The sequence below is a fragment of the Rhinolophus hipposideros genome, assembly GCF_964194185.1.
Source record: "Rhinolophus hipposideros genome assembly, chromosome: 7".
Lineage (NCBI taxonomy): Eukaryota > Metazoa > Chordata > Mammalia > Chiroptera > Rhinolophidae > Rhinolophus > Rhinolophus hipposideros.
In genome coordinates, this window is record NC_138053.1 from 66,368,912 (window position 1) to 66,392,787 (window position 23,876).

The 23,876-nt window shown below is 36.0% G+C and overlaps 2 protein-coding genes across 3 annotated transcripts in view; one reads left to right on the plus strand and one right to left on the minus strand.

Annotated features, from left to right (window-relative positions):
* MTREX (Mtr4 exosome RNA helicase) overlaps nucleotides 1-2,461 on the minus strand; it is a 75,751-nt gene extending 73,290 nt beyond the window's left edge. For both annotated transcript variants that reach the window (XM_081053733.1, XM_081053732.1), the window contains exon 1: nucleotides 2,056-2,461. In XM_081053733.1, coding sequence (XP_080909859.1) covers nucleotides 2,056-2,189 — 134 coding nt within the window. In that variant the 5' untranslated portion in view covers nucleotides 2,190-2,461. The remainder of the gene's footprint in view (nucleotides 1-2,055) is intronic.
* The window catches only part of DHX29 (DExH-box helicase 29), a 39,839-nt gene continuing 18,212 nt past the window's right edge, over nucleotides 2,250-23,876 (plus strand). The window contains exons 1-12 of the mRNA XM_081053577.1: nucleotides 2,250-2,828; nucleotides 9,088-9,161; nucleotides 10,227-10,340; nucleotides 11,260-11,389; nucleotides 12,138-12,283; nucleotides 14,047-14,175; nucleotides 17,144-17,270; nucleotides 18,230-18,388; nucleotides 19,926-20,091; nucleotides 20,356-20,479; nucleotides 21,748-22,356; nucleotides 23,242-23,385. Coding sequence (XP_080909703.1) covers nucleotides 2,645-2,828; nucleotides 9,088-9,161; nucleotides 10,227-10,340; nucleotides 11,260-11,389; nucleotides 12,138-12,283; nucleotides 14,047-14,175; nucleotides 17,144-17,270; nucleotides 18,230-18,388; nucleotides 19,926-20,091; nucleotides 20,356-20,479; nucleotides 21,748-22,356; nucleotides 23,242-23,385 — 2,106 coding nt within the window. The 5' untranslated portion in view covers nucleotides 2,250-2,644. The remainder of the gene's footprint in view (nucleotides 2,829-9,087; nucleotides 9,162-10,226; nucleotides 10,341-11,259; nucleotides 11,390-12,137; nucleotides 12,284-14,046; nucleotides 14,176-17,143; nucleotides 17,271-18,229; nucleotides 18,389-19,925; nucleotides 20,092-20,355; nucleotides 20,480-21,747; nucleotides 22,357-23,241; nucleotides 23,386-23,876) is intronic.

Below are 23,876 nucleotides of genomic sequence, written 5' to 3' on the forward strand. Positions count from 1 at the left end.
AATGACCTGGTTACTTCTCTCAACCACCCCTCCAAAGGATATTAATGGCATAAGGAAAAAAGAGGGAGACTGTTATAGAATAAAAGACTTATAGTATATAACAACCAAAACAGCATATGGACTTTGTCTGGGTTCTAATTCAAATAAACCAACTACAAAAAGTACACCTTTGAGACAACTGGGGAAATTTCACTCTGGATTCAATGATATTAAAGAATTACTGTAAAATTTGTTGGGTTGTGATGCAAAAGAAAGTCCATTATCAATAAGACGCATACTGAAATATTTTGGGAGAAATAACATGAGTAGCATTTGATTTACCAAAACAAAAAAAAGGGGGGGCGCGGTGGAAACAGATTGACAATGACTTGATATTGCGGAAGCTGATTTATGGGTAATGGAGTTTTTCATACTATTGTTTCTCTCTGTGTCTGTCTGTCTGTCTGTCTCTCTCTCTCTCTCTCTCTCTCTCTCTCTATATATATATATATATGTGTGTGTGTGTATACATATATATACACACACACACATATGTAAAGACGATTCTAATAATCAAGTTTTTTAAAAAGCACCCACTTTGTTAGAGTATTAAGTACGTAAGTTCTTTTCAAGTTCCATGATCTGCCATGTGTTACACAAATCAATTGGAAATCATGCTATACACATTGATTATGAGTAATAATTAGGATAGTTGGAATCTGACAAACTGTATTTTTTCCTAAAACACCTATGGTAAACAAAGCTCCACAAGTTACTAATGTTCTATATTTTCTTACGTATTTCCCTTCTCTAATGTTCACATACATCCTAATAAAATTAAAATGCAAATTAGGTTATTTTTATATCCTGCAAGTTTTCGCTTTTGAAAGGTTGCAGAAACAGCTGCAAACTGAATTAATTTTACCCTAGTAATTTTGAAGCAAAGTATTTACTAAAGTGGAAAATTATTATGTATGTATTGTCGTCATAACATCATAGTTGCCCATTCAAACTACAGCAATTATTAATTATTCTGGTTTGGGGAAAAAAAAAAACCTTTTTCATTTTCCCTGAAAAGTTCCCCAAAACTTTCTCACTCCCTTCAACTCAACGAGGGAGGAAAACTACTTTTCTCCTCTGTGTCCCTCTTACTTACGTGACACTTCACCCTCCTGCTTGCTCTGCTAGCCCTCCAATGTCTGCGTCGCTACCCCTCTCCACGGGGCTCTCCACCTCAAGCAGGACTTCGAATAACCTCAAAATATCTTCCTCCAGTTCTGGTGTTTCTCCAAGCCCTGATTAAAATTGCCCAACGGACCATCTTACTTTTATCTAAGAAATGTATTAGCTTTTCACTGTTCTGCTAGGAACAATTCTGTACACGTTCCAGTAGTTATAAGCATCGGTATATATATATATATATATATATATATATATCGTTTACGGGTATAACGTTTACGGACCAGTAATTTAAATTTTTTTTCTTAATAAACTCCACGACAGCTGGCTTTTGAAAATTCTGTGCTACGGTAAGCGCTGTTAGGCGCCTTCCACGTATCGTCTCACTTGATCCTCACGAGAACCCCGGTGGCAGGCACTATCCTCTCCTTTCTATGGGCGAGAAAACTACAGCTTGGAGCTGAAATGTCTCTCTCTCCTCCCGTCCTTCTCCCAGGCAACCCCAATCACTCTTTCTAAGCTTGCTAACTCAACCGACCGCTTGTTTCGTGTATTAAAGACCGCCTACCCGCTGCTGTCCCGGTGCTACACGACCGGCCGAGACCTTACACGCGCTCGCGACCCCGCGGCGCAGACTGCGGTGGAGTCGGAAGGCCTAAGGGCAGTGCCACGGCCGCGTCCACGCCGCCTGCGGACACCGAGCGGGGAACGCCGGACCCCGCTTCCCCAAACCAGCATTCTTCCTCCCTCTTCAACATTTTTCTCAAACCCTTTCACTCCCGGACGCCACTCAATGTACACCCCACTTTCTCGGGCCCTTCAAGAAGTCGTATTTTCTTCCCTGAGCACTAAGCAAAAAACAAACAAACAAAAATACACGTTGCACATCTTCCTTACCCGGCCTTTTCCGCAGACCCTGGCGGCCCCTTCCATTTCCCCTTCTCATTTTCCTTGTCTTTTTTGGCTCCGGGCGCGGTGGACGAGTCGTCCTCGAACACGCTGAAGAGCTCATCCCCGAAAGCGTCCGCCATCTTTCAGAGCTAGGAGACCGAATCTCCCTCCTACCCACAATGCTCCGCGCCTGCACCGACGGTGAAGCTTCAACAGAGGCCCATGGGGGACAAAAAGGTAGTCGAGTCACACAGCTACCGACGATTCTTCCCCGACCTTTTTTTCTCTTACGACCTTTTTCCTTTCTGAGACCTCTCCTTCTTTTCCTACCGCTAAGTGGGTGGGCAGCTCGGTGGCTAAACACGGAGTTCCACGAGAGAGTGCGGCACCCAGCAGGCACCTGGGGGGCGGCGAGGAGGCTGGACCTTAATGAATCGGACCAATTGCGAGGCACCGATCTCCCAGGCCCGAGGAACCCGGATGGAGGACGCCAGGTGGAGACGCGGGACCCGGGGAATGTAAAGAGCTTTTGGAGGCTGTGCTGAGGTTGTTCCCGGTTCTAGACCAAGAGGAATCTTCGACTAAAGCTACAACCATGGGCGGCAAGAACAAGAAACACAAGGCGCCGGGAGCCGCGGCGTTCCGGGCCGCCGTGTCTGTTTCTAGAACTAAATCTGCCGAGGCCGCAGCTGCGGGCGAGGCCCAAAACAAGACTCCCGTGGCTAGGCCGCCCCCCGCTGCCGCCGCCGCCAGTACCAGGGACTCCCGAGTCAAACAAGGTACGTGTCGTGTAGCCCCGGGCTTTCGGCTGCTTGTCCGGATGGAGAAGCCTTCGCACTTGGGCGGACCCTCAGTATCTTGCACAACCGAAGCTGCTGTCTCCCTGTCGGATAGCCTTGTTTTAGGTCAGTCTAAGCCGTTTGAGCCTCCGAAGTTCAGACGGTAGCCCTGTTGCAGCCTGGCGTCTCCTACATAACCCCCACTTTTTATTCCGAGGACAAAATAAAAATCGCGTTAGCTCACGTTTCAGCAGGGACCAGTCCTGAGCCGTGAGTATCCAAACTGACGAGCGTAATGCGGAGAGCAGAGCGCAGTCCCTAACCTCTTGGAGCCAGACCCATCTTCTGCCTGGTCTTTGTATCATTTTCAGCTACGATGTAGTGTTTCCACGTGGTAATGGAAAAAATCAATAAGAATTTCAGTACTTACACACCGGATATGGACACCACATACTGTCAAGTTACCTGCGATCTTGGCTGCAGCCATTCGTGTTTGCTTGCTTTGCGATTTGGTGTGAGTAGAACTTGGCGGTTCCCGATTCCCGAGATCAGGCCGCCACGAGGACAGCTGGTTTTAAAAGATGAACAGTTACGCGCTGGTTTGTGTGCTTGTAGTACTTTGTGAAATAGTCATACAACGGATATTCATGAGACACCTGTGCGTCTGACGTGATGTTAGGAATGGGATGCGCAAAATAGATACAGCACCTTTCCTGGAGTTTGCCGGTCTCACGGAGGAGACAGGCATTAAGTAATCGTACAGACACTGCTTTATAATTGCTAAGTGCCGTAAAAGGCAAAGGCAAAGAATTTAACATGGTACTCTAATTTTTACTGGGGAGAGGCATGGGTCGTGGATGATTTCGTTGCAAGTGACAGTTAAGCTGAGATCAGGAGGATGGACAAGTGTTAATACTGTAGAGAATGGCAGAAATAATACTCCCGGCAGAGGTAAGGATCACCATGGGTACAAGAAAGAGCTTAGGCCTTTGAGGTACTCATAGCATGTAAGCATTGCCTGAGAAGGAGACTGAAGAAGTAGGCAGGTACCAAATCTTCACCTAGAAAGTGGATAATGATTCTTGGCCCTGCAGTTTAACATTTTAACTACAAAACTGTTATGCCTCTAATTACGGATACATAGGATTTCTCCTTGACTATTCTGTGGCACTTTTACTCTGTAAATCGACCTCTTTCCCGCGATTTGTTTTCTGTGGCTCTGTCTTTTGCTGATACTCCTCTGAATGCTTTGAACTCTAATAGTCATTTGTTGTATTCTTTGGGTCCCGACTCCCCCAGCCCCAAAATGTGACCCTTACTGAAAGTGATAGTATAGTTCCCTCTCTACAGCCCTTCTAGGAAAACTCATCTACTTGCGTTACTTCTGTCTTTTCCTCTGTGGATGACTCCTCAATCAACATGTCCAATTCTGGTCACTATTCCAAACTCAAGTCAATCATTTCTATATTACTTGTACCTTTACAGCCCTATTTTGCAAGTATTTCAAATTTAACCTGGCTAATGCTAAGCTACATTTCTCTCCCCCAAACTAGCTTCTCAACTCTGACTTCCATGTTTCTGTTCTTCCATATTCTTCTTTATCAATGTCAATAGTTATTTTTTAAAGACTTTTATTAAAATGTAGCTAACATACAATATTATATTAGTTTCAGGAGTACACCACAGTTATTCAACATTTATATACCTAAAAAAGTGATCATCACAAGTCCAGCAACCATCTGACACCGTACAACACTATCACGATATTAACTATACCTATCCCTATACTTTACGTCCCCGTGACTTATTTGTTTTATACCTGGAAATTTGAACCTCTTATTCCCCTTCATCTCCCCCCCCTTTTTAAAAATTTTTCAATTACAGTTGACATTCAATATTACTTTATAGTATGTTCAGATGTACTGCATAGTAGTTAGACATTTATATAATTTACTAAGTGATCCCCCTGACTGGTCTAGTACCCACCTGGCACTATATATAGTTATTACCATATTATGGACTATATTCCCTGTGCTTTACTTTACGTCCCCATGACTATTTTGTAACTACCAATTTGTACTTATTAACCCCTTCACGTTTTTCACCCTGCTCCCCCCCAATCCTCCTCTCATCTGCAACCATCAACTTGTTCCCTGCATCTATCAGTTTTTCTGTTTTGTTTGTTCATTTATTTTGTTCTTTAGATTCCACATGTAAATGAGATCATATGGTATTTGTCTTTCTCTGTCTGACTTATTTCACTCAGCATAATAGTTTCCAGGTCCATCAATCCAAGTTGTCGCAAATGGTAAGATTTTATTCTTTTATATAGCTGAGTAAACATTCCATTGTATCACCTCACACCTGTCAAAATGGCTATCAATAAATCAAACAAGTGTTGGCAAGGATCTGGAGAAAAGGGAATTCTCGTACACTGTTGGTGGGATTGAAAAGTGGTGCAGCCACTATGGAAAACAGTGTGGAGGTTCATCAAAACATTAAAAATAGGACTACCTTATGACCCAGCAATTCTCCTTCTGGGTATTTATCTGAAGAAAGCCAAAACACTAATTCAAAAAGCTCTATGCACCCTATGTTCATTGCAGCATTTAATTACAGTAGCCAAACTATGGAAGCAACCTAAGTGCCCACCAGTAGACGATTAGATAAAGAATGTGGACAGTAGTTATTTTTGATGCCTTCCTTTCTCCTTCACATTCAATCTTTCGCCAAGCTCTGTGCAATCTTCACCTATTATCTTCCATGTATATACCCTTTTACTTTTCATTTGTAATGTTCACACCTCAGGTTAGGTACCCACTAATTCCTGGAGTATCGGCAAAGCCTTCCAGTGGGTCTTTCTAATTGGCGTTTTTTTCCTCCTCCAGTCTGCCCTGCATACAAGCATCAGCTTGATCTTTGGAAAGCACCACCTTGAACATAGCACTTCCCAGTTTCTTTTACCGACTGACTTTGTGATAAAGTCGAAACCATTCATGTAGCTTCTGAGCCCCCCTTTATAGCGTTTTTACTAATTTCTATATGCAGCTACCGCAAATCAGGTGTTTTTTCACTGCTCTAAATGAAGCTATTGGCTTTCTGCCTCCTCATGTTTATTCTTGCCATTTTCTCTTAATGGAATGCCATTTATCCCTAACACTGTCAACCAAAATCCTGTATTATCACCACAAATGTCAATTCCTTTTTTTGTTCTGCCAGTATTCACAGCTCATGTATGGTTTGAATCTTTTTTTTATATTTAGATCTTGCCCATGGTATGTGAGGAATTATACATTTTTATCTGTCTTACAAAATTTTAGGAGGTAGGAACTGTTTCATGGATATACATTAACATCCCTCAGAGTCTACTCCAGTGCTGTGCATATAGTCATTCAAAAAATTTATTGGATAAGTGACAAGGAAAGATTCAGAGGAATTATTAACAGGCCAAGAAATCGAGAGAAAAGGAGAGGTTATCTACTAAATTCGTAGGAATTTTTAAAAACTTTTTTTTCATTTTTACTGGGCAATATTGTGGGGCAGTGTATTTCTCCAGGGCCCATCAGGTCCAAGTCGTTGTCTTTCAATCTAGTCGTGGAGGGCGCAGCTCTGCTCCAAGTCCAGTGGCTGTTCTCAATCTTTAGTTGCAGAGGGCACAGCCCACCATCCCATGGAGGGAATTGAACCAGCAACCTTGTTGTTGAGAGCTCGTGCTCTAACCAACTGAGCCACCGGCTGCCCCTCTGGAAGCTCAGTGGCAGCTCGTTGTCTTCAGTCTAGTGGAGGGCGCAGCTCACTGGCTGTGGAATTGAACCATGCACCTCTATTGCTCAGAGCTTACGCTCTATCTAGCTGGGCCATCTGACCACCCCTGTTTGGGTATTTGTTTTGTAACATATAATAGAATACTTTTCAGAAAAAAGTGGAAAAGTACACCAAAAAGCCATTATCTCTGAAATCTTTGTAGTTCCTAATATAAATATAATTGTTCTACTCCACTTCCATCTTTGTCTTCAAACAGTTGGAAGGATTGTATGTAGCATATTCAAAATTGTAGTGTCATCTAAAGGTAGAAAATCACTGTGCCATAAAATGGCTCTTGGTACAATTCTGGATATTCCATCACTCTTGTTTTCTCATTTCATTTGTTCATTCAATAATTTTTGAAGAGCTGTTTTGCTGTGTGCCAGGCAAGATTTCAGGCACTGGGGTTATCCTCAATTCACTAATTTAAAAGAAAAACATGTTATTAAAAAAATTTATAATCTCACCTCTGTCAGTAACACATCATCCTTGATGTGTAGTCTTGCTAATGAACTGCTCATCCATCTGTACCTTTTTTAAAAGAGAACTCCTAAATATGAGTGTAGGGAACCCTGACTCATTAGTATGCTAAGTTTGTGAATGAGTTTACTGCAACTGATAAGACCTCCAGAAATGGTTCAGGACTACTTATACTCTCCTTTATGGCCAGTGACAGGAGTTTATAAGCAAGGTTACTAGAATTAAGGTCGAGTCTTAGACTAGAAGATAAGAAAACTAACCGTACTGTATACAATAATTATTACCTTTTCACATACTCAGGTAGCTTTGGGTACCTCCTAGATAACTACAGCACACAAGTAATGTCACCAGTTCAGATTGCCCAAGTGTAAATAGTTATCTTCAAGAACTTTTGTTTTTCTTTTAAAATGTGTAGTTATATTAACTAGTATCTTAAATTGAAGAACCTAATGTGTAAGCCAACAGACTAAAATCCTTGACTTTTAAAATCATATAAGCAACACTTAAATTTAATGTTTTGTTTTCTCAAAGTGAAAAAAAGTCCCTATTTTTAGGTTTATAAAAGCAGAGTAACTAGGTTTTGTAAGATACTAGGATTATTTTTATACAGGACTGGTTCTAAAAGTGGGCTCAAGAGGAATTCTTGAGACCTTTTTGGCAGGATCTCCATGAGATCAAAACTATTTTCATAATAATTATAAAATGTTATTTGCCGTTTTCATGCTTATTTTCTCAAGAGTGTATAGTGGCGATTTTCAGTGGCTATATGATGTATAATATTATAGAAGATTGAATGCAGTAGCCAGATATTAAGAGATGTGCAAAAATGGAAAACAATTTTTTTTTTGTTTTGGAAAATGTTATTTTTCATAAAAGTATTATTTATATTAACATGAGTGAATTTATTATTTTTAATGAATTAATGAATATTAAAATTTTCCCTTTTACTTTATTATAGTGAATATTAATATTATAAACCATATAAACAAAAACTATCTGAGCTCTTCAGTAATTTTTAAGAGAGTAAGGAGATCAAAATAATATTTATTTCTTCCAAGTTACTCATTGTTAGAAGATTGATAATATATAGTGTTTCTGTTGAATTGGCAACCATAGTGAGTTGAGTAGTGTACCCCCAAAACTTCATGTCCACCTGGACCTCACAATGTGCCCTTAGTTGGAAATAAAGTCTTTGCAGGTATTTGGTTAAGGATCTTGAGATGAAATTATCCTGAATTTAGGGTGGGCCGTAAATCTCATGATTAGTGTCCAGAGAAAGGAGAGGAAGATTTGGACACAGAGACACAAGGAAATGCCATGTGAAGACCCATGTGAAGAAAGAGGCAGGTAGGCCAAGTAACATCTGCAGTCACCGTAAGCCAGATGAGGCAAGGAAGGATTCTTATCTCAAGGCTTCAGAGGGAGCATGGGCCTACTGATACCTTGATTTTGGGCTTTTAGCCTGCAGAATTGTGAGAAAGTATTTCTGTTACATCAACCACCAAGTTCGTGATTGTTACAGCAGCTCTAGAAAACTAGTACAAAAAGCTTGGACATAATAGAAGATAACAGAACCTCTCATTTCCTCTTCACCTTAAGAGAGGTACTTTCTCTTTAAAATCACCAATCTTCTCTGCCAAGAATTTAATATTCTCTAAGAGGTTTTACTTCAGATAAGTACCAGGCAGAAAAGCATCTAATTTTAAAAATAAGAAGATGAAGATAGAGTTAATGAAAGATATACAGGCATTTGCACTTTATGGGATACTGGATAACCTATACAATGCTAGTTGGTAAAAAGATTGTGAAAACTTAGAAGCAGATTGTTGACGGTTAGGTTGTGTTAATTTGGTGAAATGGGGGAAATGCTTAAATCAAATATTTGATATTTGGCAACCTTTAAAGGAAAATTAAAGTAGTGTAATGGATATCAATCATTTAATTGCCTTCACTATTTATTCTCTGTTATATACAGGTCCAAAAATTTATAGTTTTAATTCTGCAAATGATTCTGGTGGTTCTGCAAATCTGGACAAATCTATTTTGAAAGTAAGTACCAAGGTTTTGAGTCAGTTTAAGAAATGTTCCCTTTTTAAAAAATATGTGTGTGTGTGTATACATATATATATTCTTAAACATGAGAAAATGATGGGGTATTTAAAATTTTTGTAAATAGTGCAGTAATTGCTAATCTATACTAAACAAAGTAAGTCATACATGTATGTTGAGAACCAGTGAGAAATTAAGGAAGATTGGATAAGAGCCAAACTTCTAAGCATAGCATACACATTCTTTCAGATCTGATTTAATATACCTTTTCAGCCTCCTCTTCACTTAAAATTTTAGTTCATATCTCATTATTCCCCCAAATCCCATGTGATTTTATGACTCCAGGTTTTTGTCCATGGGCTCTCTGCCTAGAATGCCCTACTTCCCTTTCTCCATTTGTCACCTCTGTGACCTAATGAAGTCCTTTATAACTCACCAGGTTGATTTTCTTGGTGGTTTCACCAGCACTTCATATATCTTTTTAAATAATTGCCATGCTCGGTTATAGTTTATCTTTTTATGTATGTTTACTATACTAGACTGAATTCTTGAAGTATATTTTTGTGCTTATTAGTTCATAGTAGACGTTCATTAAAGAGGTAATAAATTTTACTTTTACTTGATATGCCCCCTTTTTAGTGTAGCTTTCATTCTTTCAGGCTGTGTGCTTGGGCTGGTTTACATTAAGGCAGAATTCTGGGCTCCATGCCCAAGGACTCTGATTCAGTACGTTTAAGATAGGGCTTACGGTAGGAATCTGTCTTTGGGATAGCAATCCAAGGGAAGTCCAAGGACAATATCTGGAAACCTGGCTTTAAGAGGCTTTATAAGAGAATTTTTTTTTTCTTGCCACATGTTGTTGCTTTTTCCATATCCCAGTTTTTCTTAAATATGTGATAGGAATGTGATCTAATGAGTGATAGTCCAATATATGATAATTGTTGTATTTGATTTTAGCCGAAATTCTGAGCTTGGTTTTCAGTGACATAGAAAACTGATTTGCTTCTAATTATTGCTAAATATGATTTAATAATTTAGCTTCTAATATACTTTTGGCCTCAACAGGTGGTAATTAATAACAAACTAGAGCAAAGAATTATTGGAGTGATCAATGAGCATAAAAAGCAAAATAATGACAAGGGTGTGATTTCTGGAAGACTTACTGCCAAAAAATTACAGGTACTTTGCAAACTTTCTAAAAATTCCTTATATTTAGTGGAGCATTTTTAAGACACTATCACATATGAGGCTAAATGACTTTTTGAACTTCCATTGAGATTTTATATAGATCATTTCCATCTATAAGAGTAAGGAAGGAATTGTGCGAGATACAAATGCACACATTAAAATGGTAATATGAAAACTAAATTACATCCCCCAAATGATGTTATTATACTCTGTGGGCACTTTGCTTACATTTTCTCTGACACAACAATCCCAAAAGATATTTTGCCCCATTTTGCAAATGAAGGAATTGAGGCTTGGAAAGATTATGCAAGTTATACTCTGAGGTTATCAATTAGTAAGTAGCAGAGTAAGCAGAGTCTGGATTTGAATCCAGTTCTGCCCAATTCTAAAGATGATACTTTAGAAAATATATTAAAATACTTTCTTTTATATATTAACACATTCACTGAAGCGCTGCTTATAATAAAAAAGAAAAACATCCTAAGTGGTCACCAATAGGAACATGAATAATTAGATTATAATATGTCTACCCAGTGGAATGTTATTCTATTAAAAGTGGTGAAAAATTTCTAATAAATTGGGAAGATCCTCATGTTACAGTGTTAAGTGAAATTTATTTTACAAAATCATAGAAACATGACTGAAAGGAACCATACTATAATGCAAAAAGTATCTTTGGATGGTGAGAATATGAGCAGTTTCTCCTGGCCTTTTTAAAAATTTATCTGTAGTTCTCAAATTCTCAATACAGTGAGCACATTTAACTCTTCTAACTGGAAAAACATAAGAAAAACATACTTTTGAAATTTTAATTTGTGTCAGATTTTGGTTTAAAATGAATGGGAGAATAAAATTAATAATGAAAAAAAGAAAATTGACAAAATGGCTATTTTACATTTCCCTTTCATAGGATTTATACATGGCTTTACAAGCATTTTCATTTAAGACTAAGGACATTGAAGATGCCATGACTAACACACTCTTACATGGAGGTGATCTTCATTCTGCCTTGGACTGGCTCTGTTTAAACCTTTCAGATGGTAAGCAGATTGTAATAGAATTCTTTCAGTTTGTAAAACCTTCTGAAATAGTTTCAGTATATTGATATTTGTATCGATCTTTGGATTTGTACTTACAGTTTTTTCAGTTATAATTATTTATTTTTAGAAAGGTCTTAGCCTTTTTTATTCTTTTTAGTATGTTCTCCTACAACAAGAAGCTGTAGTCTATGTAAGAAGAAATTATTTGTGTGTGTGTTGCTTTCAGTTGTTAATAGTCATTTTACAATGCTCTTACTACAACAAATTTTCGGTTTGCGTATCTATAACTTATTAGGCTATGTCTCCTTGTTTTGGTTTAGAAATTAGGGCCATCTGACCTTGGATAAATAATATTTGATTAAGCAGAGAGCCAAGATTGTACTCTTTGGCAAGAACCTCGAGTGCAAATTGCTTGTATGATGATTAAGAACACTACCATATGCTATAACAAGCAACTAAGGAGTAGAAATGATTAAGATCTTTTTGTAAAAATTTAGGAGTAAACCACATCGAGGGTGAAATGAATGGCCAGATAGAAATAGGCTAGATATCATCATCTGATGAGTGTTCCCACTTCTAGTTTGAAAATAAAACCAGGTTTATTACAGGATTTCTATTCTTAGGAGATGAGGGGTGCAAGAAAACGAGGTGTTCTTTGTCTAGGCAGGGTTTATGTGTGTGTCTTTAATCAATATTTGTGTATTTTACTATCATATGCATGTTTATTTCCATCCCAATTTCTTTTAAGATGCACTTCCTGAAGGATTCAGTCAGGAATTTGAAGAGCAACAACCTAAAAGTAGGCCAAAATTCCAGTCTACTCAAATACAAGCCACTGTTTTACCTCCATTGCAGCCTAAAACCCCAAAACAGGAAGAAGACCCTAAGATTAAGGTAATTTAAGAATTAAACATTTAAAGTTGTATAAAATCAAAATGAAGCATATATACCAGTTCATAAGAGTATAAATATTAGGTTGCTATAACATTTCTGCTTATTAGACATAATCTACTTGTTTTCCGAACTTTTCTATCATTGTCTGTTTCAGTTATCTATTCCTACATAACAAACCACCTCAAAGTAGTTTAGGGCATTAATCTCAAGTGGCTTAAACCAACAATTTATTGTTAAGATTTTGCATATCATATTGTTAAGATATTGTTAAGATTTTGCAGAATTGGGCAATTCTTCTGTTCCACGGGGTACTTCCTGAAGCTAGAACGTCAAAATTGTTTCTTATTCAAATGACTAGTGCCTTAGCTGGGGGCTATCCACGCATCCCTCTCTCCATATAACTAGATTGGATTTTCCCATATGTGTTGGTTCTTACATGACATTTGGCTTCTAAGAGCAAGAATTGCAAGATAATAAGCCCCCTAATGTAAAAATTTTATCAAGCCCCTGCTTGTATCACTCTTACTAATATCCCATTCATTAAAGCAAGTCACGTGGCTAATTCCAAAATCATGTGGAAGAGGATTACAGGAAGCATGAATACTGGAAGGTATAGTTCATTAGGGCACTGAACTGAAATACTCTGCATATTATAAAATGTTTGTGAACATGGATGAACCTAGAGAACATAATGCTAAGTGAAATAAGCCAGTCACAGAAAGAAGAAAGACAAATACTGCATGATTTCACTTACATGAGGTATCTATAATAGTCAAACTTGTAGAAGCAGAGAATAGAATGGTGGTTACCAGGGACTGGGAGGAGAAGGAATGGGGAGTTTGTTATTTCATGGTTATAAAGTTTCAGTTATGCAAGATTAAGAAGTGCTAGAGATCTGCTGTGCAACACTACCTATAATGACAATCAGTGTTGTGCACTTTAAAATATGTTAAAGTATGATAGATCTCACGGTAAGTGTTTTCACCACACATTACCACCGCCCCTGCCCCCACCACACACACACGTAAACAGAAGGACATTTTTGGAGGTGAAGGATATGTTTAGTACCTTGATTGTAGTGGTGGTATCATGGGTGTGTGCATATGTCCAAACTCATCAAAATGATGAGTTTACATGCATATTATGTATACATTATAATAATTAGCATGTGATATATGTATTATGTTAATATACAGGAAATATGTAAAGTTTTTTTGTTGTTGTTGTTGTTTTAAGTGTTTTTCCAGGACCCATCAACTCTAAGTCGAGTAGTTGTTTCAATGTAGTTGTGGAGGATGCAGCTCACAGTGGCCCATATGGGGATCGAACCAGCAACCTTGTTGTTAAGAGCACTTAGCTCTAACCAACTGAGCTAACTAGCCACCCCATGTACAGTTTTCTATATGTCAGTGATACCTCAATACAGCTTGAAAATAAACAAACAAAAAAAAAATCTATGGAAGCATCATCCTCATTAAAGCCGTTTTTAAGGAATAATACTAGTTTTTTAGTTTTTACAGTTCTTTCATTTTCTTTGCCCATTATATAAACATATTCTTTGGATTATGCAACTTTAGACTTTTCTTAAAGTAACATTGAATTCAATTCATTTGTCCTTCACTGAACATTAAACTATATGGTTTTTGAGGCTATGTGTTGACTGTTTTTAAGTTTAAAGAAATTGTAAAAACAGTGACACTTAGTGATAGTTTTGACACCTTTTTCTAATTTTGGTTTTTCAGATATTTGTTTTTTCTTTCTAGCCAAAAAAGGAAGAAAAAAATATGGAAGTAAATATGAAAGAATGGATTTTGCGGTATGCTGATCAACAAAATGAAGAAGAAAAGAGTGAGAATTCTAAAAGTTTACAAGAGGAGGAAAAATTTGACCCTGTGAGTTGAAATTTGTATTAGGCTTCTAGCTGAACATTCCTTGGCAAAATATTTAACTTTTCTGAGCCTCAATATCCTCATTTGTAAATCTGACAAATACCTACCTGTAGGGATTGATACAAAGATTACACAAAATAACACTTAGGAAAAACCATGACACAAAATAACTGCTCATTTGGTTGTTAATTATGTTTTCCTATGTTTAAAGAGATAATCACCAAATATTTTTAGATGATTGTTATGTGTAAGGAGTGTGCTAAATTCTTTGGGTAATAAAAAAAGAAGGGCACATTCTTTTACAGAGAAAACCTATAGTCTGGAGATAGAAAACCTAGATATAAGATTAAACTGAAAATATAAGGTTAAGTGAAAAAAAGCAATTTATAGGAAGAAAACATAATATATATTTGACAACACATATCTAGAATTTATAAAGAAGTTTTCACAAGACAACAGACATGCTACAAAAGTAGTTATACAGATGACCAATAAACGTAAAAACATGTCCATCATCGCTAGTCATCAGAGAAATGAAAATGAAAATTGCAGTGAGATACTTATTTATCTATCAAAATGGCTAAATTAAAAAGTAATACTAAGTGTTGAGAGGATGGGGAGCAACTGGAACACTCATATATTGATTGGGGGTATAAAATGGTACAACCACTTTGGAAAACTGGCACTTTCTTATGAAGTTAAACGTATACTTACCATCTGACCCAACAGTTTCATTCATAGATATTTATTTACTCAAGAAAAACTAAAACACGTCCACGAGTAAAGATTGTACACAAATGTTTATAGCAACTTTATTCATAAACACTGCAAACAACTCAGAAACATTATACAAGAATGAGAGAAGCCAGGCAGAAATGAGTACATGCTAATGAGTACATTATTAAATTCCAGAAAAGTAATCTATGCAAAATCTATAGTACAGAAAGCAGATCAGTGATTGCCTGAATCTGGAGGTGGGGTAAGGATGACTAAAGCATCATGAGGAAACTTTTGAGGATAGTGGAAATATTTTATAGCTTGATTGTGGTGGTGATTACACGGATGTGCACATTTATCAAACTTTCATCTGTATACTTTAAAATGGGTGCATTTTATTATAAGCAAATCAATCATTCCTTAATAAAATTGGTTTAGAAAGAAAAAGAAGTTGCAGAATAACACATTATGATGAACCCACATATGTGAAACAAAAAGTATATAGAGGGTGCCAAAAATATGTATACACATTTTAAGAAAGGAAAAAGCTATTAAAATTGTAATACTCAATATATACTGATAACAAAAGACGAATACAAGTCATATGTATACAGTTTTTGGCACCCCCAGGATACATATATTTGCCTTCTTATGTAAGCAAATAAAACGTTTTGATACACAAGAAGCTATTACTAGTGATTAGGACTTCGGTAGTAGGGTAGACAGAGACTTCTTTTTTTATACTCTTCTGTTTTTTAACCATATTTTTTAACCATATGCCTGTATTAAACTAAACAAAAAGAATTTAGTATAAGTCTACTTTGAGATTCAGAGAAAGGTCTCCTGTTTGGAGCATTAGGTTCACTGCACAGAAGAGAGGTGGGACTTGAAGAGTGCATAGGCAATAAAGGATTGGAAGAGATTGTTGAAATAGTGTGAACAGGGTACAGAAGTTGAATTGTGCAAGTGGCCTTTGGGTATTAAAAAATAGATGATCATATATAGAGGATAAAATATGTAGTTGCATACTGGCAGATATAGTAAACAGATGAGTTCATCTGAGACTAAGATTTTGATGCCCAGAAAATGGATTTGACAACTCTTCCCATTGATTGTGAAGAGCCACTGGAGGTTTGGGGGCAGGTGACAAGAATTTGACATTTTTAAGTCAAATTTATTAGTGTTCAAGGTGATTTGGAAAAGTTAGGGAGACCATTTTGGTAGGTATTAATTACACTTGCTCAGGTGTGAAATAATAATGTCCCAAATTGGAAATTGGAAAGGAATAGAAACATTTAAAGCAAGACTCAATAGAAATTGGTGATTTACTGAATATAAAGGTTAAGGAGACAAAAGACAGCAAGAAATTTGTAGGTGGAAGAGGGATAGGTGTTATCAGTGCCATAGCTAGGAAAGATGGAAAGCATGAGTGATTTGGGTGAATTTGAGGAGCTAGTTAACCCTCCTATCTGTTACTATGTCGATGTTTGCTTCTACACAAAATTGTCCCAGAATTCCCCTGGGTGTGTTTCCATAGGTGTCTCTCTTCCAGTCATCTTAGCAGTTGTGTTTCATAGCAGCACTACACATGCCCTCATTTTCTCCACCCCATGCTTTGATGTTTCTCACCTGCTGTGTGTTATTAAACTTATCTAAGAAAAAGTGCCAGTGATTTGAGTTTAAATTTAAACTCTGTCTAGTTTTTGCACAGCAGAGCTAAGTCCTTAAATTTTATAACACGCATTTTCCCCAGAGGCCATTTTTTACAATGTTCCCATCTTATATAAGAGGTTATGGGAAGGTAACTTTCAGATGAGTTTTATTATCTTATTGCATATATCCTCTAAATATGTATATTTTAAAAATACATGAAAATGTATTTATACAGAAATGAGCTCAAAGATACTTTTTATTCTGTAGTTATTCTATTTAACATGTAAAAGAAGTTTCTCTATGCAGATCACTCTCATTCTTTTACTACCTCATTTTTTTTCCTAATGGCTGGCTAGTTTTCTCTGTAGATGTACCACACTTGATTTCCAATTTTTCCTTTTTAGTCAGTACCACAGTAAACATCTATGTACTTGCAAATTTGCGCATTTGTATTATTTCTCTATGAAAAATTCCTAAAAGTAGATTTGCTGGATCAAAGAACAAGATCAAAAGATCACAGGTTTTTATATAATACATTGATGGTAGATAAATTAATCCTGCTTTTCTTTTTATTTTCTTATCATCATCTTATTTGGAACAGAATGAAAGGTACTTGCACCTTGCAGCAAAACTTCTGGATGCAAAGGAGCAAGCAGCTACCTTTAAACTAGAAAAAAACAAGCAAGGGCAAAAAGAGGCTCAAGAAAAAATAAAGAAATTTCAAAGAGGTAAACACTTTTAAATTCTTGGATGAATAATGTCTGTTTTTTACTGGCCTTCCTATGATGGAGGTTTTCTCTTTTTAATATGTCTGCTGTTTCCTAACAGTTTATACTTGAGATTGGTAAATGTTTTCTGTAACAAGCCAAATACTAAATATTTTAAGTTTTGCAGGCCATACAGACTCTGTCACAACTACTCAACTCCGCTGTCACAGCATAAAAACAGACATAGACAATACATAAGCAAATGGCTGTGTTCTCATAAACTTTTATATATAGACACTGAAACATGAATTTAATATAATTTTCACATATCACTAAATATTTTTTTATCTTTTCAACCAGTTAAAAATTTTAAAAGTATTCTTAGCTCAGAGGCCATACAGAAATAGGCAGCAGGGCTGGATTTGGCCTGAAGGACACTGTTTGTCAACCTCTGATATATACCAAAAAATACCATCTCAATTCAAGGACAGGTGAACACAATTCCATGAGTATTTCTCATGAAAAATTTTTTCCAGGCCTCCTGCATTTGTTAAACAATTTATTTTAAAATTTTTATTATAGTACCATGTTTCCCCGAAAATAAGACCTAGCCGAACAATCAGCTCTAATGCATCTTTTGGAGCAAAAATTAATATAAGACCAGGTATTACATTACATTACATTGTATTAAAAGACGTGGTCTTATATTAAAATCAGACCGGGTCTTATATTAATTTTTACTCCAAAAGACACATTAGAGCTGATGGTCCGGCTAGGTCTTATTTTTGGGGAAACACGGTATATGATGTGAAAATAAATTGCCTCTGACTTCTACGGTCGCACAAATTCTTAGTAGGAGATGTTGAACAATTGGCTACAAGGAAGCAGAAGAAATGCTGGTTATTTTAAACCATCTTTGCAAAGTAGAAAGGCATAAACAACAAATGCATAAAAATAAGCATCATGTTTTTTCTTTTTAGAAATGGAAACTTTAGAAGATCATCCAGTATTCAATCCAGCCATAAAGATTTCACATCAACAAAATGAAAAGAAAAAGCCTCCCATAGCCACAGAAGGGGAAAGTACTTTGAACTTTAATTTATTTGAAAAATCTACAGCTGCTACTGAAGAAGAGAAAGGTAAAATGAAGGGAAGGTATTCCAGGATATAATTTGTAAATAGTAAAATGTCAAGAAATACATGATTGAAAAAAAAAAAAAAAAGAAGAAATACATGATTGAGAAATTTATGTTACTTTGCATTCTAAAAACTGCATGACAGTAAAGTTTACTTCCACAAACTGTCTAGGAAAAGTAATAATTATGATAACTTTTATAGCATTTTATAATTACAAATATCTTGCTTCAGCCTCATCCCTCTTCAGTCCATCCTCCAAATTTCTGTTAGAATTATCTTTCTATAATATGGATCTAAATGTGAGTTTCCTGTTAAAAACCTTTAATAAGTAACAAGTCCAAACCCTTTAGCATGGCATTGAAGATCCTTTGCATTCTGCCACAATCTACCTTTCCAGTCAGTCAAGTCCCATACTAAATTCTCACTTCTTTTAATTATATAGTCTTTCCACAAATATTTATTCAATCTTTATTGCTCATAACATCAGGTGCTATCTATACAGTTGTTGACAAAATAACCTAGTTTCTGCCCTCTTCAACTGTACAGTCTAATAGGGACGGTAAGCTTTAAATATACACAAATATATAATTATAAATTGTGATGTGTACTATCAAAGAAAGGAAACTAGCTTCTAATAAATAACAAGGGGGCCTAATTTGGATTTAGGAAACCTTGCTGATGACTTGCTCTGAGATCTGATAGATGATTAGGTGTTAGTCTGATGATGAGTTGGTGAAAGCACCTTCTAGGGAGGCAGACAGTGCATTGGAAGTCTAAGGTGCGGAAAAGAACTTAGAGCAACACTATTCAACAGAACGCTCTATGATAGGAACGCTCTCTATCTGCTCTATCCAGTCTGGTAGCTACTAGCCACATACTATGAGATTGAGCACTTGAACTGTGACTAATACAACTGAGAAACTGAAATTTTAATTTTAATCAATTTAAATTTAGCCACATGTGGCTAGTGGCTATTTTGGGCCAGGCAGGCTTAGAGCATTTGAGGAATTGACTGACAGCCATGGTGGCTACAGGATAGTGAAATGATGGAAGAGTGACAACAAATAGGCAGACCATAGAGGGCTTTGGGGACGTAGTGAAGAATTTGGACTTTATTTTATACATAACATGAAGCCATTGAAGGTGGTGGTGGTGGTGGTGGTGGTGGCAGCTGTTAAGCAAAGAAATCTCATCTGATTTATATTTTTTCAAAAGATTACCTTTCCTGTGTGGTAAGCATGCCAAACATTGTAATTCAGAGTAACCTAAATAATTCATCACTGATAGATAGTATCACTGAAATTTTACAAGAATACATGAGTTAAAGTTAATTCAAGATAGTTTCTTTAAAGATTCAGATTTTCAATGGTTCTATATCCATCAAGAAGATTTCCTTATATCACTTAAAGAAGTGCAAGCCTTTCTTCACCTATTTTCTTCTAAAAGTCTGTTCGCAAAAGTGAGACAACTTTAATCACTCAAAAAAATTGTATATTAGTGCATGATCTTTTATTAAAAAACCAATCTTTGTTATTTTAGAGAAAAAGAAAGAACCTCATGATGTAAGAAATTTTGACTATACTGCTCGAAGCTGGACTGGAAAATCTCCCAAACAATTTCTGATTGATTGGGTCAGAAAGAATCTTCCCAAGAGTCCAAATCCTTCCTTTGAAAAAGTTCCAGTAGGTAGATACTGGAAATGTAGGTATGTTTTTCTGATTAAATGAATGACCTTTTAGAAAAATCTAAGATGAAAATCTTTTTGTTTCTTATGAGTTAAATAGACATTTGGGAAGCTCTCTAATTACACATCTCAGGTTGATAGTGCTTATAAATCACTATCAAGTACATTGTCTTCCGTGGAAATATTTATTTTAAATAATTAATGTAAACTTAAGTTCAATGTTAATGGAATTCTGACTTTTTACTTCATCAGTTTTATTTAAAATTTATTTTGGCTTCTTTGTAGGGTACGGGTAATAAAGTCTGAAGATGACGTACTGGTAGTATGCCCTACAATCTTAACAGAGGATGGCATGCAAGCTCAGCACCTGGGAGCTACGTTGGCTCTTTATCGTTTAGTGAAAGGGCAGGTGAGACTTTTTAGATCTATGAGTAATGTGTTTCAAAAATCATTTGTGTAGTAATGTGTATACTGTATTTTGTCTACATAAAACTATACATGTGGAAGGTAGTACATATTTAATTATGGCATCCTGTACCAATTTTCTCTTTATTGAATGCTTTGTCTGAGTAATCCTCACTTTTGCTTACTTATAATTTTGACTTTCTCTCACACTTAAACATAGCTCTCCTTAGACCAGAAGCTCTGAGACATTTGATTGGTTCGAATTTTCAAGACATACTAATTTACAGAATAAAAATAATTGTGCTAGGGTGGTTGAATTAGGGAGAATTTTTCAATAGTTTGTTTTCCTTTAATGTTGTATTTTCTCTCAACTTTAAAAAGTTACAGACATTGGTTCCAGTTTTCAATTTATAGTTAAGTTATATTAACTATAAGCTTCCGATTTAAGGAAAGATTAAAATAAAGTACTACTGAACGAAGCACTTTTAAGAAAACACAATGTTTTTTGGTGGGGAGGAGGTGTCAACATTTCATTTTTACAATAAATGTGTATGTATATATTTTTCATGGGAGATTAGAACCACTGAAAATTTCAGACACTGATTAAGTGGAACTCCAAACAATAGTTCTTTTCCAGTGTCTGTCGGTAAAAGTTCTTAATGTCTTTATTTTCCTTATTTTGCAAAATAAGATCTCATAAGCTTAGTTGATAGAAATGACTATCAATGTTGTATAGATATTGTGGGCTCTCTTATAGCGCAGAATTAGGTAAGTTAGATTCCATCCATTGTCGTTCATTTAAAATACTTTGACCCGTAATATTATATAACTACCATAATCTCAGAGGCAGCTTTGTTTTAGAAATGCTTTGCGGATCATCCATATATTTATATATAGCAACACTGCAGGAATAAATAAACATTTGTTCAGTAGTTTATTATGTTCCAGGAATAAGTACTGTACATGTATTAACTTAGTTTTTACCTCGCAGTATGCCAATAAGGGAGGTAGTTATTAGCCCCATTTTACAAGTGTAGAAACTGAGACACAGGGAGGTTATTTGCCCAATGGCACACAGCTTGTCAGTTTAGAAGCCTGAATATGATATGCTGTTTATAAATTTTCATCATATGCACGTATATCTTATATTAAAGTAATAACGAGACAAACTACATTTTAAGAGGAAGATAACTGTCCTTACGTGTTCTAACCTATTGAATTTTGATATCTGCAGTTAGTGAAAATAACATACTGCTGTTTTTGCCTTCATAGTCAGTTCATCAGTTACTTCCTCCAACTTACCGGAATGTTTGGCTGGAGTGGAGTGATGCAGATAAAAAAAAGGAAGAATTAAATAAAATGGAAACCAATAAACCACGTGACCTTTTTATTGCCAAACTTCTGAATAAATTGAAACAGCAGCAGCAACAGCAACAACAGCTTTCTGAAAATAAGAGAGGAAACTCTGAAGATCCTGAGGAATCTTGGGAAAATTTAGTTTCTGATGAGGATTTTTCTGCACTGTCCTTGCAATCAGAAAAGGCAGAAGATTTGGAACCTGTTAGAAACCTCTTTAGAAAGTTGCAAAGCACACCTAAGTACCAGAGACTTCTAAAGGAAAGACAGCAGTTACCTGTGTTCAAACACAGGAATTCAATTGTCGAAACTCTTAAGAGGCACCGGGTAGTGGTTGTGGCAGGTGAAACAGGGAGCGGTAAAAGTACTCAAGTACCACATTTTCTATTGGAAGATTTGCTTCTAAATGAGAAGGGGACAAGTAAATGTAACATTGTCTGTACCCAGCCCCGAAGAATCTCAGCAGTGAGTTTAGCCACAAGAGTGTGTGACGAATTAGGCTGTGAAAATGGACCTGGAGGAAGGGTAAGATGTTCCACTCCAGGTCAGTGAGTGGTGACATTACTCACCTTTGTTCCTGGGATCCAAGTGGAACCTGTACCAACTATGAGTTAACTACTACTGATTGTTCAGTAGCACATCTCGGGCACTGATGTTTTCTTTGATAGATGTGATATTATGCCATTCTCCTTCACATCAAAGTGACTAAAATTCTCATATAAAAGGAAAAATATATTCAGTTTAAAATTGAATATTCAAATATGTTACATACTAAATTAAACATTCAAAGATTATAGATAGATACAAATTTGATTCTAATGTCATGTATCTCAAATTTTTGCAAATTTTTTCTGTGGAATGTATTCCTTAATGGTTTTCATTAATTTTCAATGAGCAGAAAGAAAAACCAATGTAGAAGAGAATTCTAGACTATTTTCAAACCCTGTATTTAAAAAAAAATACTTAAACATCTATTGTCATGCATTTTCCATGCCAGTATATACAAAACTGGCCAAACCTGAACTAGAGTGACTACTAAGTATAGAAATAAATAAAATTGGTGAATCAAATATGATGAATTCCATGTTCATATAACTCAGCTTAATTATATTAAACATCTATTAATGTTTCATAGTCATATTAATGTTACTCTAAGCAGGTGAACAACTTTCTGTCTCCATGCTTTGAAAAGAACAGAGGTTTTTCTTGTTTGAAATTACCAAAACAAATTTTATATAGTTTTATATGATTGAAGACCATAGGGAAATAATTTTGATAATAAATCGCACTAACTAGATTTACTTAGACTGCTCCACCTAACATCAGGATCAGCACCCGTGCTTCACTTTTTAAAGTTTGTTTCCCAGATCACTTGTGAGAACCTAATCTCGGCCTGTGTTCTCCCTTCAGAATTCTTTGTGTGGATATCAGATCCGAATGGAATCTCGAGCTAGTGAATCTACCAGGTTACTCTATTGTACAACAGGGGTTTTGCTAAGGAAACTTCAAGAAGATGGTCTCCTAACTAATGTGTCTCATGTTATTGTAGATGAGGTGAGTAGATTATATACTCATGTTCAGATAAATTCTAAACATTTTTGTACTAAAAAGATGGTACTTCTAATACTAGTCAATATTTTCTTTGTGCTTACTAAATGCCATACACTTTATATATAATTATTTAATTCTTTGTAACAAATATGTCTTGTATCAATTGATTAGTGAATACTATATAACATTTCCTATATGCTAGATGCTGTTCTAAGGACTTTACATGTATATATCTATATATATGTCTATATATATATATATATATATATATATATATATATATATATATATACATATTTATTTATTTATATACATGTGTAATTTAGATATATAAATTCATTTAATCCTCCAGCAATCCAGTGAAGTAGATATTATTATCTCTGTTTTACCATTGAAATTGAGGCTCTGAGAGTTTAAATAGCTTGTCACACAGCCACTGGGGTTCAAATCCAGGCAATCTGGCTGCAATCTGTGTTCTTGCCAGTATACTGCCT